This window comes from Miniopterus schreibersii (genome assembly GCF_964146895.1).
Source record: "Miniopterus schreibersii genome assembly, chromosome: 12".
Lineage (NCBI taxonomy): Eukaryota > Metazoa > Chordata > Mammalia > Chiroptera > Miniopteridae > Miniopterus > Miniopterus schreibersii.
Window position 1 is genome coordinate 45,017,559 of NC_138112.1, and position 14,669 is coordinate 45,032,227.

General features: G+C 42.3%; 1 protein-coding gene and 1 pseudogene across 2 annotated transcripts in view; one reads left to right on the forward strand and one right to left on the reverse strand.

The window, feature by feature from the left end:
* LOC308565833 (uncharacterized protein) overlaps positions 1 to 7,621 on the forward strand; it is a 52,787-nt gene extending 45,166 nt beyond the window's left edge. Inside the window, exon 7 of the mRNA XM_081155495.1 lies at positions 6,725 to 7,621. Within this exon, the coding sequence (XP_081011621.1) occupies positions 6,725 to 6,842 (118 nt within the window). The 3' untranslated portion in view covers positions 6,843 to 7,621. The remainder of the gene's footprint in view (positions 1 to 6,724) is intronic.
* A 5-nt stretch (positions 7,622 to 7,626) lies between these two features.
* The window catches only part of LOC308565831 (elongation factor 1-alpha 1 pseudogene), a 31,868-nt pseudogene continuing 24,825 nt past the window's right edge, over positions 7,627 to 14,669 (reverse strand). Inside the window, exon 4 of the transcript XR_014000646.1 lies at positions 7,627 to 11,307. The product of XR_014000646.1 is annotated as an elongation factor 1-alpha 1 pseudogene (transcript). The remainder of the gene's footprint in view (positions 11,308 to 14,669) is intronic.

The window sequence follows — 14,669 nt, forward strand, 5'->3', positions numbered from 1 at the left end:
CAGTAAAACGTGAAAATGTATATATATTCATGTTGAAATGGATCTTAGCCTTTGTAAGGGTTAAAGGCAGCTGACATTCAAAGAATTCTGAAAGAATGGATGCTCTTGGGTAAAGCTATAGGAAACACTGCAAAGGACATATCATGCAAAATTAAATGTATAAATGTCTCAGTCCCGTTTTAAGAACTTCAGAGAGCCCTGACCAACACCATGTTCTCAATAACCCACTGAGAAGCTGCTTCCTGTGTCCTTCACTTGGAGCTGGCCCATCTGCCTGTCTAGCCACAAAGCACACTGAAGCCCAGCCAGGAGGCCCCACCTTCTATGCACCAGAAACTTCCCTCTCTCTTCCACCCCTCCTGCCCAGTTCTGCTCACCCTTGCTCTGCGATCCCATGCAGTGGTGCTCAAACCTGGCTTCACATCAGAAACATCCAGAGAACAATTTAAAAATTCTGATGTCCAGGCCCAAACACAACCGATTAAATCAGAATCCTGGGTGGGGGCCCAAGTATGAAATTTCCCCCTTAACATTTTATTGAGGAAAAACTGCAAACCTACAATTTGAAAAAAATTTGCAGGACACATATATCCACCACCTAGATCATCCAGTTAGCATGTTATATAATCCATCTCTTAACATTTTATGAACATTCCTCTAACCATCCATTAAGCCATTTCATTTTTTGATATATTTTTAAATATTTCTTTATTGATTTCAGAGAGAGAGAGAAAGAGAGAGAGAAACATCAATGATGAGAGAGTCATTGATTGGCTGCTTCCTGCATGCCCCCTGTTGGGGTTGAGCCCTCCACGTAGGCATGTGCCCAGCCAGGGAATTGAACCTCCATCTCCTGGATCATAGGCTGATGCTCAACCACTGAGCCATGATGGCCAGGCATTTTTTTTTTTTTATACATTTTAAAATAAATTAATTACCAAGGCCTGTGGAGAGGGGAGATTGGAGAGTCAGTGCTGAATGGCCACAGAGTTTCTTTTTGGGGTGATGAAAAAGGTTCCAAAATAGATAGTGGTGATGGGTGCACAGTGCTGTGAATGTCTTTGACGCCACTAAATTGTACACTTAAAATCATCCTAAAGGTAAGTATTATCATACAGACAGACATATATGCATGCATATAGTGTATACATATATTTTTAAACCATGATTTTTTAAAAAGTAAATTGCAAATAATGACATACTGTTTCCTGAACTTGGACAGTGTCTGTGTGTGTGTTTTGTTATTCTTTGTGCTGTGCACATAAATTATAGACATTGCTGAGTAGAGATGCTTTTTAAAAGAATGAGTAGTATTCTTCGCCTGCAGGAAAATACTCAAGCGGCTCATTCTGTCAGGACCACCTACTCTGTTTTCTTCAGCTGCAGAAATTCTACCTTTCTTAAGGAATCAGTATAACCTCCCCCCTTCTGAGGAGTCTTTTATTATTGCAGCCACCATCAGCCTCCCCTCCTTTTGAATTTGCTTAATACCTTTGCCATTCTTCCTGGCCCAGACTAAACACTGTTTTACTTCCCAGCCCTTTTCATTTCGGATAGAGAGAGCGCCTGCTTGAGCTGGTCTCAGACCCATCTCCACCCTTCCCAGGCTCTGCTCTCGCAGGCTCTTTTGTTCCTTGGCTCTTGATACATTAATTAAGGCAATGGGAAGCACAGTCAAAGACTGAAAGCAGAGGGAGGGAGCCGCCAGGGCCTTTCTCACTCTTTCTTTCCCCGCTTCCTGTGGAATCTGGCAGGGCCCTCTGGGCAGCCTCTCCCTTCCTGGCCCCAGGTCTCCCTTGCGCAGTTCCCCCCCGTGGTTCTAGCTTCCTCTGCCTGTCAGTTCAGGCCTCTGGGCTCTGGTAGCACCATCTTCCCCCAGTGTCACCATGCAGCAGGGGGACTGACCTAATTTTGCTAAATCTCTGGGCTGCTTCATCATTCCTTATTTGGCCTCTTCACTCTTCCATTCATCTGTGTGACGAATCCTCTGTAAAAAAAAAAAATGTCCTGTTCTCTGAAAGACCTGTTTATTTTCCTGACTAGATCCCAACTGATACAATGTATAGTGGGAAAAGCACAGGCTTAGAAGCTGGACGGACAGAAATTTGAATCCTGTTGCTTACTCTACGAACTTGGACAAGCGCCTTAACCTCATAATGTAAACTAGGGGCTCTGACACCTACCTCATTGGGTTGCTGTGAGTGTAAAGTGGCTAACTCTATGGATGGCGCCTATAGCCTAGTTAGGTCTCAATCGATGGTAGCTACTATTATTGGTTTATAAACTCCTTGACAGCATGGTCATATTATTATTCTCTTTGTGTCCTAGTGCTTTTTAAAAATATATATAATTTTATTGATTTCAGAGAGAGGAAGGGAGAGGGAGAGAGAGAGATAGAAACACCAATGATAAGAGTCACTGATCGGCTGCCTCCTGCATGCCCCCCGCTGGATATCAAGCCTGCAACCCGGGCATGTGCCGTGACTGGGAATCAAACTGTGATCACCTGGATCATAGGCCGATGTTCAACCGCTGAGCCACACGAGCCATCAGCTGGCTGGGCTGTCCTTGTGCATTTTGTAAAGGTGTTTGTCATATTCCTGCCTCTCAAATTTCACTTCATCAGCAACTTAGTGAGCACCAGCTTAGTGAGCACTAGCAATTATGCTGGGCACCAGTTCTGCAAAATACAACACAAATAAAGCCCTTGCATTCAGTGTGCTTATACTTTAATGGGAGTGAGAGACGTGATACAAGTCTACAAAAAGGCAATCTGATAAACACACCAAATTGAGACACAAGTGACATTGATGGGTACATGGCTGAAGGAATGAGGGACTTTCTGTCTAGGCATAGCAAGCACATCTTAAGAGGAGTGGAAACTCTGCTGGCTCTGGAGGAAGAGAAGACTTCCAACAAGCGAAGAATACAGGGAAGGAGAGCTCAGGCTGAGGGAGTGGCATGAGCTAAATGGTAGAGTTCTGATCATGCATGTACATTCAGAGCAGAATTTGTACATCAGTGCCTTTGAAAGGAACATGTGGAGGGACACCTAGAGGGGACCTTGACATCCTTGCCGGCTACTGAGCATGAACTTGATTCTACAGTTGACCCTTGAACAACACAGGTTTGAACTTCATGGGTCCACTTATAAGTGGATTTTCCTCCAATAAATCCTTTACTGGTTCTTCATCCACCATTAAGCATCTGCAGATGCAGGGAGCTGACTCTATGCATTGATTTTTATAGGCGGTTTGAGCATCTGCAGATTTTGTTATCGGTGGGGGGTGCTAGAACCCATCTTCCATGGATACCCGGGAATAACTTAAGTTTTGAGGAGTCAAAAGTTGTATGTGGATTTTCAACTGTCCAGAGGTCTGCGGTACCCCTAACTCCCATGTTGTTAAAGGGTCAACTGTTCAAGTAAAAAAGTCAACAGAAAATTTTGAGGAGAGGAGTGATTTGATCCTACTGTAATTTAAGAAAAAGTAAAAGAGAATCTGGAGGCTCTTTAGCAAGTTCCTGGTATAGTCTTCTTTGATATGGGGAATGAGCGCGAGGGTAAGTTAAAACTGGCATGAAGGCAGCATTCCTCAATCTATTCAACTGAATAGTATCTCATGAATAACAACAGTAATAGCTAATTATTTCCAATGTACTTAGGAAAAATAGATGTATATATACATTCCTAACACTGGTCTATAATTATAAGGCTCTACATTAAAAAAAGGTGTCTCACTTAGATGACTTTTCGGACTTCATCTTAACTTTTCCCCTTGCTCAGTATACTTCAGCTCTATCAGCCCCTTTCTGTAGCTTAAATAGGGCCAACCTTGGTCCTGATTCAGGACTTTCACAGTTGCTGTTCCAACTGCCTAGAAGAATTTTACTCCAGGCCTCTGCCTAACCTTACATAATCTGTGTGGCTTTTTACCGCCCTCCCTTTTATTTACTCTTCTTAGGCATTCTAGCTCCCTTGCTTTTCCTGGAATAAATCAGGCATGCTCTTGCCCCAGGGCCTTTGCACTTGCTATTTCTTTCTGCCTAGCATTTTCTTCCTCCAGATTTCTGCATGGCTCACTTCCTCGTCTCTTTCAAATCTTTCTTTGTTAAACCTTTTCAGTGAGGGATCCCTGAAACCCTGGTGAAACGTTAAAACTGAAATTAAATATTCTTTCCCTTTTTTATGCTTTTCCCCATAGCACTTATTACCATTTGGCACACTATATAGTTTCCTTTTTATTTTTGTTTTACCACACTGGAATAGGAGTTCCATTAGGACAGGTATTCTTATCTAATTTTGTTTATTGCTCTGTCTTCTATGCCTAAAAGAGCCCTGGCACACAATAATAAAACGTTCATGCTCAATAAACATTTGTTGAATGAACGACTGAATGAATGGATAAAGGACTCAGTCTCCTTCTTATATCTCAGGTCTCAAGTAAAATGCCTTTTCCAGAAATGCATCATCTCACCCTCCCAATCTAAAACTGCTATTCTCAGCCTAGTCATGCCTTCCAATATCATGCTTTATTTTATTCAAATTACTGCAGCTAAGGATTTTAAAGATCCTTCCTGTTTCTAAATCAGATTCTTATCTCTTGGATGCCCAGCTATATGGCTGTCCCTGGGTCTTGTAAAATTTCCACTTGAAACCTGCCATGTCTGCCATCCCTCCACCTCAACGTAGGAGGCTAGCTGCCTGCGTGTTGCTGTAGTGCCTTTAGACAAGTCCTGGAGAAGACGCAGTCCCTGCCAGGCTCACCTCTTGAGTTGCTGGTTTCTCTGGGGGAATGGAGACTCAATAAAAGTTGAACTGGAGGTTCTCCTTTGCCAGATAATCCTGTCTACATGCTCCCTTTAAGGCCATCAGACTGCCATGGGCTTCAGGGTCTGATTTCAACAGATTTTTAGATGCTTTAAGGAGCAGAAGGGAGCACTCCTACCCCTCACTCCATGAACTTGCTCAGGTAACTTGTCCAAGGCCACACAGTTAGTAAGTGGAAGAGTGAGAATTAAAACCCAAGTCATCTAACTCCCAACATCTGTGCACATAATCATTATGCTAAATGAGAACTGTCAAAGTTTGTGCCAAGTAACTTTATGCAAGAGAAAATCCTGTGAAGTCAGGAAACAGTAATAAAACTGATCTTCACCCCGAACTATCAACATTCTCCACCTTTTTTTTTGTTTATTTTTATTGTGTTTTTTTTTGTTTTTTTGAGGAAGAGAGAAAGGAAGAGAGAAACATGGATCGGTTGCCTCCCACATGCACCCCGACTAGGGATAGAACCTGCACCCTGGGTATGTGCCCTCAGTGGGAATGGAACCTGCCACCTTTTGGTATACAGGAGGACGCTCCAACCACCTGAGCCACACCGGCCAGGGCCCCGTCTTTCATTTTTACCCCAGATTTAGTAGAGCTCTGGTTCCTCACTATTGATGCATGGCTTCATGCTTCACACGCAGCAGAGCACAGTTACGGAAGTTGGCCCTATCTCCAGGCGCAAGGAGACCATCTCTGCGGCACATCTATCATTTATCTCCTTCCTACTGAAGAGGACCCGGCAGGATGGAGGAACCCATGAGCCACTAACCTTCGATTGGAGAGGGCATCTCAGTTACTATGATGGAGATGGTTTCCCAGAACTGGGCACCTGGGCAAAGCTGCCTTGGGCCATGAAAAGGCTGGGCAATTTATCACCACCTTTCTGAGGCATTTGTTTGAGAGAAGAGAGTAGGCCTTTTTCATAGTCTCTTCCTTGACTTGGGACGTTCATTGGACAAGGAGCTCTGTGCCAGGCTCTCTAGCTCCCTTTATACCTTCAAAGGCATGAAAGAATGACAGTTATAGAAACTTGTTCATATATTATATATATAAGGTATACAGTGATATGATATGTAATTTTATATTTTATTATTATATATTTGTTGTATATAAAATTATTTTACATTTTATAATATAATAATTTTATATTTTATAATTATATTTACACATTATAAGTATAATTATATTGATATAACATAATCATTTTATATTTTATTGTTTTCTATATAATTATTACCTTATAAACTTAAAATCTACAAAATGCTTGCATACATCCCTTTTTTGGAGGGAGGAATGGGAAATCATGCTCATAATCTTGGAGTGGCCATGTGTGGACAGGTACTAAAAGTGACTGCTGGTGATGCAGTGGATGAGGTGGTGATGACATGCAAATAAATGAACTTGGAGAGGCGAGGTAAGAAGCTGTAGCTCTTGGTCTAGAGCACAGCGAGAGAAAGAACCCAGCCTGCACTGGGTGCTAATTGCATCTGTGCTGAAAGCAGGGACAAAGATTGTGTTTCGTATCAAGTAGGGGCATGCTCAGAAGAGAGCCAATCTGGAGCCATTGCAAATTTTGCTCAAGAGTCCTGCTCAGGAAGGTGAAGTGACCCTACCAGAGGCTTGGCCCACCTGATTCCCACCGCTGTGAGAGGAAACACAAGTGACCAGCTAGAGGTAAATGTTTCACCCACAGGACAGGCAGTTCGACGAGGGCTCCTCCAAAATACCCGTGAAACCACCCATGAGAATAGTCAGCTTTGAACATCCGCTGGAAACAGATAGCTTTAAACATCTGCCACAGCCAGAGGGGACCCATGCCAGGGCACCTTGGTGCCAGTCAGGTGAGACATTTCTTGCCCCTTAGCCCTTGGTCATCTCTCTGCTTTCACCCTGCAGGTTCCAGAGGCAGCCCCCTGGTGAAGCAGGAGTGGGAGCAGCAAGGAGGAGCAGAGATGACACTGAGACCCGCCACGGCAAGGCCTTTTTCAAGAGGAGAGACTTTCGCTTGAAATGAAATTGGAGTTTTGACTTTTACGTTTAAATTACGGAACATGTTGATTAATAAAACAAGACGATTCATACGACTAGATGTCGTCAGACGACTTGTATTACCTGGCAGTGTCCCAGTCTGGATTCCTGCCAAGGGAGGACCAGGTTCTCAGTATGAGCAATGAGGGTGAAAGGAAAAATTGTTGTTGAATGTACTCTGTGAGTCCACAGGCTCAAAGAGCCTGCCCTACTGTTTTCTTATTTGCAACTGAAAGGCTTCTGATACCACGTCAGATATTCCATGGGTAGATTAAACACCAATTTACACAAGAATGCATTTCCTGATAATGTCTTCTTTCAAATTCTAGCTCTCTCAGCTTACCGGAAAGGACATATGATAGTCAGAAGAAATGCATGTAAATGTTGGGAAGGACTTGCTAAGGGTGGTTTTTCAGGGGATTTTGTGAGGAATTACACATGAGATTGTACACTGACTTTCTCAAGAAAAAGTTAAACATCAGTCTTCTTTCTCCCCTGACAGAGGAATCAAGCCACAGCTGTATCCCTGTTAACAGAGCTGTGGAACTAATGCTTCTCTTTGCATTTGGACTCCCGGGATATTTCTTGATGCTGACTTCCAATTCATAATTTCATACATCTATTTTCTCTGTCACTATATCTCTGCATTTTGAACAAATGCTTAAAATTTGTTTTTTGCATTTATAATTAAACTGTTGACCAGCTTAAATCCAATGAGAATTTGAGGCCAAATATTTTTACTTTTAGTATGTCTAATAATTTCCATCTTTGTCTTACTTGAATAATCATAAGTATTGTGTTTTATTTTTCTGCTTTCCACTCATTTTCAAACAAAATGTTCACATCATTGCATAAAACAGCAATTTTTTTCAGTTAATAAAACAATCCAGACAAAGAAACAGTAACTAACAATGGTTTCCTGGAAAGTGTGGAGTAGATTTGTAAGTTTGATAAATTCTACTTGATTTTTAAGATGAGTACCTTCTCATTTTAATTCTACTCCCTTGACTGTTATGTTCAAACTATTGGAAATATCTAGATTCAAGCCTTTCCAGGTCGCCAACACACAGGTGAAAATATTTGGGGCAGACACAATTTTGGTCCACTCTTTGTCATGTGCTAGAGGTCCCATGAGAGAAAAAGATAAATGGAAGTTATGTTTGCCTTCAAATAGCCTTTTTTTGAAGTATTTGTTAAGACATTTAGTGAGATTTCAAATGTGACAACCTAAAAGTTCAAACACAATCTAAGAAAAATAAATTGAAGACTTACGGGACCTAACTTTATCAACACTCCTAATGTATTCACTAGCGGCATGTTTTTCGTTTGTGTGTATCAAAAGCTTTCATCATGAAAAGAGTTATAATAAGAAATGAAGCTAAGAACTCAGCTTCTACTTGAATTCAAATTCTGCCACTTGGTACAGTGTGATCTTAGGAAAGTTACTTGGCTCATTGCATCTGTTTCCTCCTGGGGAAAAAGGGAGAAAGCATATCTTCTCCCACTGCAGTTCAGCATTAGTACTGAGATTAAGAAAGGAGATAATAAATGGTGGTCAAAACGTAACCTGCTAAACTTCTAAAGGCTAGGACTGAAGATGTGGCTCAGTTGTTTGGCAGCAATAGGCCTCCTAATATGGAACATCAGTCAGACAGCGGGCAGTGCCGAACCTGCTGGTCTCCCCTCGCAGCAGCCAGTCCCTGTGAATCACGGGCTGCGGGTTTCTAAAAATGTTTAAAAATCACACGATGGCAGCCCTGGTCAATAGGCTTTACTTAAGGACCTTTCCTTCCTGTCTAACATCTTCAAAAACTCTCCATTGTCCTTTCCCATTGAGTCCCATGTTTCAAGCATCCCTTGCTGAAAAGAGTGGGGCTCTGTCTAGTTACATAACCTCCGGGATATCTTATGAACAGCTCTTCAATCCTGAGCCCCGGGGGTGGTTGCCTTTACCTCCTGCCGTGGCCAAGACCCCTGTCTCCTATAGATGGCTTCCTCCTGCTTCCTACAGTTATTTCAATGGGATCTCACCCTCAGCAAAGACCTGGGTTAAAGCTGCTTTTGGAACCTGTGCCTCTATGGGCCTGGAGAGTTTCTCTTACCTGTGTTATGTGCTACTCAAGACCTTTGCCTGTCACTTTCGATGTCATAGCCTTGAGTAGCACTTCTTTCAGCTACATCTTTTTCCACAGCAAGAGATTAGGCCTCCAGTGTTATAGATTTCCTTCCTCTGTTCCACTGCTATTTTTCAGAAAAGCTCACCTGAGCCTACAGCAGTTCGACCTGCTTTTCAGATTGCTTGCTTTCTTTTTCTCCCTGGGGTAGGGCTAGTACCATTTGCTGGATTTGGGCATCGGCTTTCCTTTGCTCTCTCACACACTTTCTCTTTGTTTCTCTCTTTGTTTTCTGACCCAGACATGCATTTTTCTTTTTCTTTTTCACATTAAACTTTGTTTTAATGGGCCTCAAAATTCTGTGACAGATTTTTGGTCAAGTTGTTTCCATTAAAAAGTACTGATTTTAAAAACAAATAATGTAAAAACTACCACACACATAAAAAAAAACAAATGGTCCACAAAAACATTCTCCTTTCCTTCTGAGGGTTTTACGATGCATTGTAATCATTAACCAGCCTTTTACTATTGAACTTAAAGGGCCAATTGAGACAAACAGTTCTGAGACCGTTCTTCCACCACTGATTAAGGCTGGGGGGCAGGTACTGGGGATAATATTCATTCAGCCTCTGAGCTTCCTGGGCTGATGTGGTGACTTGGCCAGCTCCAGCTGCCTTCTTGTGCGCTGCTTTGATGACACCAACAGCAACTGTCTGTCTCATGTCACGAACAGCAGAATGGCCCAGAGGAGGGTAGTCAGAGAAGCTCTCAACACGCATGGCCTTGCCAGGCACCATATTGACCATGGCAGCGTCACCAGGTTTCAAAAGCTTAGGTCCAGCAGCTTTTCCCCAGAATGACAATTAATCTTCTCCTTCAGCTCAGCACATTTGCAAACAATATGAGCTGTGTGACAGTCCAGCTCAGGTGCATGTCCAGCACTGATCTGGCCTGGATGGTTCAGGATACTCACCCGGGCTGTGAAGCCAGCTGCTTCCATTGGTGGGTCATTTTTGCTGTCACCAGCCTCACTGCCACACAAACATCTTTGACAGACACGCTCTTGACATTGAAGCCCACATTGTCCCCAGGAAGAGCTTCACTCAGAGCTTCATGGTGCATTTCAACAGACTTTGCTTCAGTTGTAACATTGACTGGAGCAAAGGCGACCACCATGCCGGGCTTGAGAACACCAGTCTCCACTCGGCCCACAGGGACAGTACCAATACCGCCAATTTTGTAGACACCCTGGAGGGGAAGACGCAGGGGCTCGTCAGTTGGATGAGTTGGTGGTAGGATGCAATCCAGAGCTTCAAGCAGTGTGGTTCCACTGGCATTGCCATCTTTACTCGAGACTTTCCATCCCTTGAACCAAGGCATATTAGTATTTGGCTCCAGCCTGTTGTGACTGTTCCAACCAGAAATTGGCACAAATTCTACTGTGTCAGGGTTGTAGCCAATTTTCTTAATGTAGGTGCTGACTTCTTTAACAATTTTCTTGTATCTCTTCTGGCTGTAGGGTGGCTCAGTGGAATCCATTTTGTTAGCACCAAGTCAGTTATTTCACACCCAGTGTGTAAGCCAGAAGGGCATGCTCACGGGTCTGCCCATTCTTGGAGATGCCTCCTTCAAACTCACCACCAGCAGCAACAATCGTGACAGCACAGTCAGCCTAAGGTGTGCCTGTGATCATGTTTTTGATGACGTCTCTGTGACCTGGGGTATCAATGATGGTCCCAAAATACTTTCTGGTCTCGAATTTCCATGGGGAGATATCAATGGTGATATCATGCTCACGTTCAGCTTTCAGTTTTTCCAAGACCCAGGCAGACTTGAAGGAGCCCTTCCCCATCTCAGCAGCCTCCTCAAATATTTTGATGGTTCTTTAGTCGATCCCACCCCACTTGTAGATCAGATGGCGAGTAGTGGCAGACTTGCCGGAGTCTACGTGTCCAAAGACTCATGTTGATATGAGTCTTTTCCTTTCTCATTTTGGGTTTGATTTAGTGGTGGTTTTCACATCACCTGTGTTCTGGCTGCAAACCCTTTGCGAAAAAGCACACATGCATTTTTCTTACATACCCCTCTACGTTCTGCTTTGTTGGGTCTCCATAGTGAGACATATGAAATCTATGCGTTCTGTATTTGCCAAAAGCAAAGAAATTCTCACTTTCATTCTCTCAGCTGCATAATATTCCCAGGAGACTGTCTCCCAGTAGATCAATATCCAACCCAGTCCTAGACTTGACTTACTGTCTTTTCCCAGCCTTGTAACCACTCTTCTGCTGGCCTCACTGAGAGCAGACTAGCACACATGTGTTTTGCAGGCTGGGATATCTGAAAGAGAATGGAGAAGGGGAAAGGAACATCAGTTATATTTGACCTTTGTCATGTGCCTGGTCTTCATCCCAAACTCGTCAAAGTAGCTTCTCTCTGCCCTGGGAAGTAGTCAGTGTATACAGGCCAGGAAGATTACTCTACTGGGTGTTCCCCCATATGGAAGGAAATACTGGATTGGGCAGTAAGTATTTCTCCATAAAAGTAGGTAAAATACTTAGCACAGTGCCTGAATAGAGTTGAGTACTCAACAAATGTTGACTATTATAAATAAAAGAATAATTTAAAAATTAAGATGAAAATTATTTTCCAGTTCATTATTTACAGGACTAGCTAAAGAAAAAGTGTATTTGATAGACATGGGACAACCAAGCAAAATTTACATTATTGGATTTTTTTTTTTCAGAATTTTTTTTCTTTTAAGAATAAAACTCTGCATTAAATTGTCCTTTTAATGATCGTGCAGGAACACAACCTGCTTCATACATGGAACCAGCCTCCAGACAAATGAACACTATTAATTGTCAGGTGCCATTTTTCCCCCTTGGATCTCAGGACAACAGAATTGGATTAATCCCAATCTTTGTTTAGGACACACTCTCCTCATTGGCTCCTGCCTCCATCCTCTCCCTTCCTCCGGGCCCTGCCTTCTCCATAACTTGCTCCCTCGCCCAGGGAATCTTACAATAGCGACATCTCAGTGGGAGCGGGACAGAACCTTAGGACTCTCCCGCCCGTCCCCTCCTTCCCCTCCCAGGCGACTGCCCTTACTTGCTGGGCTGAGTTTGAAATTTGAATAACCACTGAAAGTGATAGACTTGCCACATCTGGAGGAAAAAAACCTGCTGTTTCTTTTGGTTTCTCCCAGAATTCCAAGTGTATCCCAAAAGCTCAAAGGCAGGGCGTGGTTTTGACGCAAACTTTGCCCTGTTTGCCAACCTCAGGGAGCCGGGGTCAGCCGGGGGAACGCAACAGAGCCTGACAATGGACGAGCCTAATGCGGTTTGGAGTTTCATTATGAAACTTCTGTGTAGTTCTGCTTTTCACCCAGTTGTGTCATAAGAAAACAACCAAAACATTCATTTCAGTTTTTGCTAACCAGTTTTTAGAACAACACAAACACATATTTAGTATTTAAATATTCTGTATTGTAACTAACAAATTACCATAAGAAGTTGAAAATGCATTATGTACTGATTCACAAGTCAGTTTTAAACAATTTCCTTACTTTCCTTCAATCATAAGTATGATCATGTACATATGTATAAAATATATTCAATATCATAGATCTATGTAAAATATACACCTTAAAAGCACAAACAAATATTGGGACTGTTAATTATTTTATTGTATAAGCTGTTTACATTCATTAAAGAAAAATTGGAAAATATAAAAAAATTTGAAAGGAAAAATTATGTACGTGGCAGTTTCTCATTTCATTCTAACAATGAATATTGTGCTAGGTGCTGAGAAAAATACATAGGTGACTAGGGCATGGACTGTACCTGTTAGGAGACAGATACAGATAAAATACAGGTATTTTAAATATTCAATGAAAAGGTTAAGTTTGTCAAGCATCTTCGGTACGCCTGGATCTTCCTGTTACCTTTGACTCAGGCACTTAGAGGTCGGCCCTGTTTACCCAGAGATCATAATGATCTGTGAGTGCCTGGGCAGTGTCATGATTTAACTCGAGGCCCAGTTCCCTTTAGACGTCATGTATCTGCACTTCATTCTTTAGGGAGACAGCAGTTGGAAATAAATCTTTCCACTTGTTGCATGGGCTGGGAGGACTTGTTACATGGGTAGAAGGTGATAAAAGGTCAAGTGTTGATAGTGCCCACTGAAGACAAAGAAACTACATGAAAATCGAGGTAGGGAAGGGTCATGGTGTATAGTGTATTAATGACTCATTCCAAATTTCCCAAGATGGACAGTCTCCAAAGCAGGACATTTTTTTCTAAGTTTATTTTGAATAAAATTTTGAAAAGAGGATTTTAATAAAATACAGTTTATTCAGTCACTTTACAACTTTCAATAAGTGTATTAAGTCACATATTGATCATGTGCACAGTCAGGAGTCAAAAATCAACTGGTTTTACTTGTGCTTCATTACGTGCTATTAAGAGTAGACTTCCAGCCCGGCTGATGTGGCTCAGCGGTTGAGCATCGACCTGGAATCCAGGAGATTGTGTTTTGATTCCCAGTCAGGGCACAAGCCCAGGTTGTGGGCTCGATCCCCAGTGGGGGCCGTGCAGGAGGCAGTCGATCAATGACGACTCTCTCATCATTGATGTTTCTATCTCTCTCTCCCTCTCCCTCTCCCTTCCTCTTTCTGAAATCAATAAAGATATATTAAAAAAAAAAAAAAGTACACTTCCATTGTTTCAGATAACTGTATTTCTAAAATTTCAAAATAATTATGCTGGGAACTATACAAAAGAAGTAGAGTTGCGAGACTCTGTTCCTATGATCCTATGGTCATCTATTTCATATAGCAAGGAACTGGAAGAAATGTATTTAATTTCTTAAGTAAGATGGTTGAGGCAGCCGGATGCAAAGGAGCAACTGGCCATTGTCTAATGCTGGCTCTTTTCCCCTGATGATGCAAAACCAGACAGTCTCTAATACTCCCGTGATGATGTTTTTTACACACTGTATGTGCATATCAAACTCCTAACAAAATTGACATTACTTTAATATAATCTATTGCTTTCATTTATCCATCTGTCTACCATCCATTCATCCAGTAAATATTTATTATGTGCCTACTATGAGGGAAAGCACTTTGCTGGATGGACACGGCGTTACCAAATGCCTCTGTTGAAGAACAAGCGCGTGTTCCTGAGAGATGAGTGTATGTAATAAAATAAAGCTGCTATGGGAATCTTGGAGTTTGTTTACAAAATTAATGAGCTTAGATCTAAGGAGAAAATGGCACTCCATTTTCAAAACTGAAGTCTGTTTTTTTGTTTTTTGGTTTTTTTTAAAAAAAACACTCCTACACTACCATGCAGTTCTGAGTGGTGAGTTTCTATTACTAACGAACAAACGCCAAACCCTTCCCAACGGCAAGGAGCATCAGCAAGGATTACTTGACTCTCATTGTTTATTTCATTCTATGTGGAGTCACATTTTCCCCCTTTGTTATTTACAGAGGTTGAGAAACATCTGGTGGCTGTAGTTTACCTAGGTTACAAAAAATAAATTGTTGTGCCTGGCCAGACGTGGCTTAGCAGTTGGGCATCGACCTAGGATCCAGGAGACTGAGGTTCGATTCCCGGTCAGGGCACACGCCCGGGTTGTGGGCTCAATCCCCAGTGGGAGCCTGCAGGAGGCAGCCGATCAATGACTCTCTCATC